The 1903-nt window shown below is 60.3% G+C and overlaps 1 protein-coding gene across 1 annotated transcript in view; it reads left to right on the forward strand.

Moving 5' to 3' along the window:
• Positions 1 to 574: 574 nt before the first annotated feature.
• The window catches only part of DICSQDRAFT_162699 (uncharacterized protein), a 3682-nt gene continuing 2353 nt past the window's right edge, over positions 575 to 1903 (forward strand). The window contains exons 1-3 of the mRNA XM_007368295.1: positions 575 to 1188; positions 1241 to 1768; positions 1825 to 1903. Coding sequence (XP_007368357.1) covers positions 1870 to 1903 — 34 coding nt within the window. The 5' untranslated portion in view covers positions 575 to 1188; positions 1241 to 1768; positions 1825 to 1869. The remainder of the gene's footprint in view (positions 1189 to 1240; positions 1769 to 1824) is intronic.

A 1903-nucleotide genomic window follows, 5' to 3' on the forward strand; every position in this document is an offset into this window, starting at 1 on the left:
GTTCGCAGAAGCCAGATCGTCAGGGCGTACAAGCCGTCCTGGCGATGCGCTTCGGGACGAGATCGCGCTGGCAATTATTCTCGATTCCCCTGCAGGGAGATCAAGCGACCTGACGGTGTCAGGAGGCCGCCTTTTTCCTGGTTTGCTTCTTCCTGTCAGTCGCCAAGTGAACTCGCGCGTGCATTGTCAGCGCAGAGCGAACGCTACGTAACGTTGAGGCGGCGGTGGCCTTTACGTAGCACGGAACAGCCCGATAACGTGCACATATACTCGCCGATGACTGAGAGTACAGACCCATGTATGTTCTTGCCGTTTGGTGCAGCGGCCTTGGCGGACACGTCCGGGCCACGTTGCAACCCCTCCTTGACAGAGATGTATATAGATCACCGCCCCATCCAGCCCGCCATGTGAAACTCATGCCTGTGGCGTCCGGACGTGATCCTAGCGCAGGTGCGGTTCCCATGTGGTTCCACTTTCATTTGTAAGGCCCACGAAGAGACACTCAAGGAGGAATGTGCTGGGCGTTCTTAAGAACCAAGCTATCAGCCGTAACGGGGCAAAGTAACGACCCGAGCCTCGTAGTGAGTTGCATCTAGGTGCGGGGCGAGCGGAGGGGGCGAGAGCAGAGAATGAACTGCGATAGGACGCCAGTACGGGCCCGAATAGAGACTGCCAGACAATAAAGTGAGATGAGCCGAGGAGAAAGCTCGGGAAGGCCCGTAACAATTCAAAGGCAGAGGCGAGGAGGTTGCCGGAGCTCGAGACCAAGAGAACGCATATGAAGGCGAAGGATGGGTTATTCCTGCACTACGCCCTGGTCGACGTCCGACGCAGTCTCAGTGGGACACATGTGAGACTCCCGCATCAGACAGAGCGAGAGTAATGAGTAGGAGGAGACTGCCAGTGCCGGGCTTGCGAGATGGAGAGACGCGAATCAGAACTTGAATGTGGCACGGCAGGATTTAGTCTCGCGCGTGCACGCCCATAGGGTGTCGGATGCTGGATCCAGCCATGCGATTCAGAAGATACAGCAACAGATAACATATACTCACTTTACACGCACCCACTTCACGGGGTCTCGGAAATATGCACAACGAGCTTGACGCCGCTGACCTGTCCCATCAGCATCCTCTCCAGCCCCGCCTCGACCCCCGCAAGCCCGTTCGGGAGCACCTCCACTCTGTTCGGCTAGAACGTCCATCAGCCCCAGAGTCCACAGCAAGAATGCGGTACCACATACCACGATCGCACCCGTCTCGAGCCACCCCGTCAGCCGCTTGTAGATCGCCTCCCCGAGCTCCTTGTTCCCGGGGACGTTGTAGCTCCCCCACGCGTGCGCGATCCGCTTGCCCTCGCCCTTCCTCTCGCTCGAGCGCGCTCTTGATGTCCGAGGGGGGCAGCGAGCGGTCGAGCACGTCCGTCGCGCCGAGCGAGTTGAGGAACGCCGCGTTGCGGGGGGAAGACGTCGCGATGATGGGCGAGAAGCCTTGCATGCGCGCGCATTGGATCACTGGCTAGGCGAGTCAGGCGCGGTCACGACGAGCGTACGTGGCAGAACGCACCGAACTGGCCGACGGAGGTCGACCCGCCGAGGACGAGCGCGGCCTTGCCTGCGTACTTGGTCGTCCCGCCCGCTTCCCAAGGCGGGGTGAAACGGGCAGATTTCGCGCCGTCTTCGGATGCCCAGATGGGGGTGACAGCCGTCGCGAAGGCGAGGGGGACGGTGGCTGCTTGGTCGAAAGAGATGTTGGCTGGGACCTGACGTCCGGTGAGCGTAGATGGATGACTGGCAGAGACGACGTGCGGTCTGACGTCACGCGTAAGGAGACGCTGTAGTTGCTGCGTGGGAAAGCAGCCGGGTATAAGCCAATGGGAGCCCAGAAGACAACGCTCACTGCAGCCA

The sequence above is a fragment of the Dichomitus squalens genome (genome assembly GCF_000275845.1).
Source record: "Dichomitus squalens LYAD-421 SS1 unplaced genomic scaffold DICSQscaffold_34, whole genome shotgun sequence".
Lineage (NCBI taxonomy): Eukaryota > Fungi > Basidiomycota > Agaricomycetes > Polyporales > Polyporaceae > Dichomitus > Dichomitus squalens.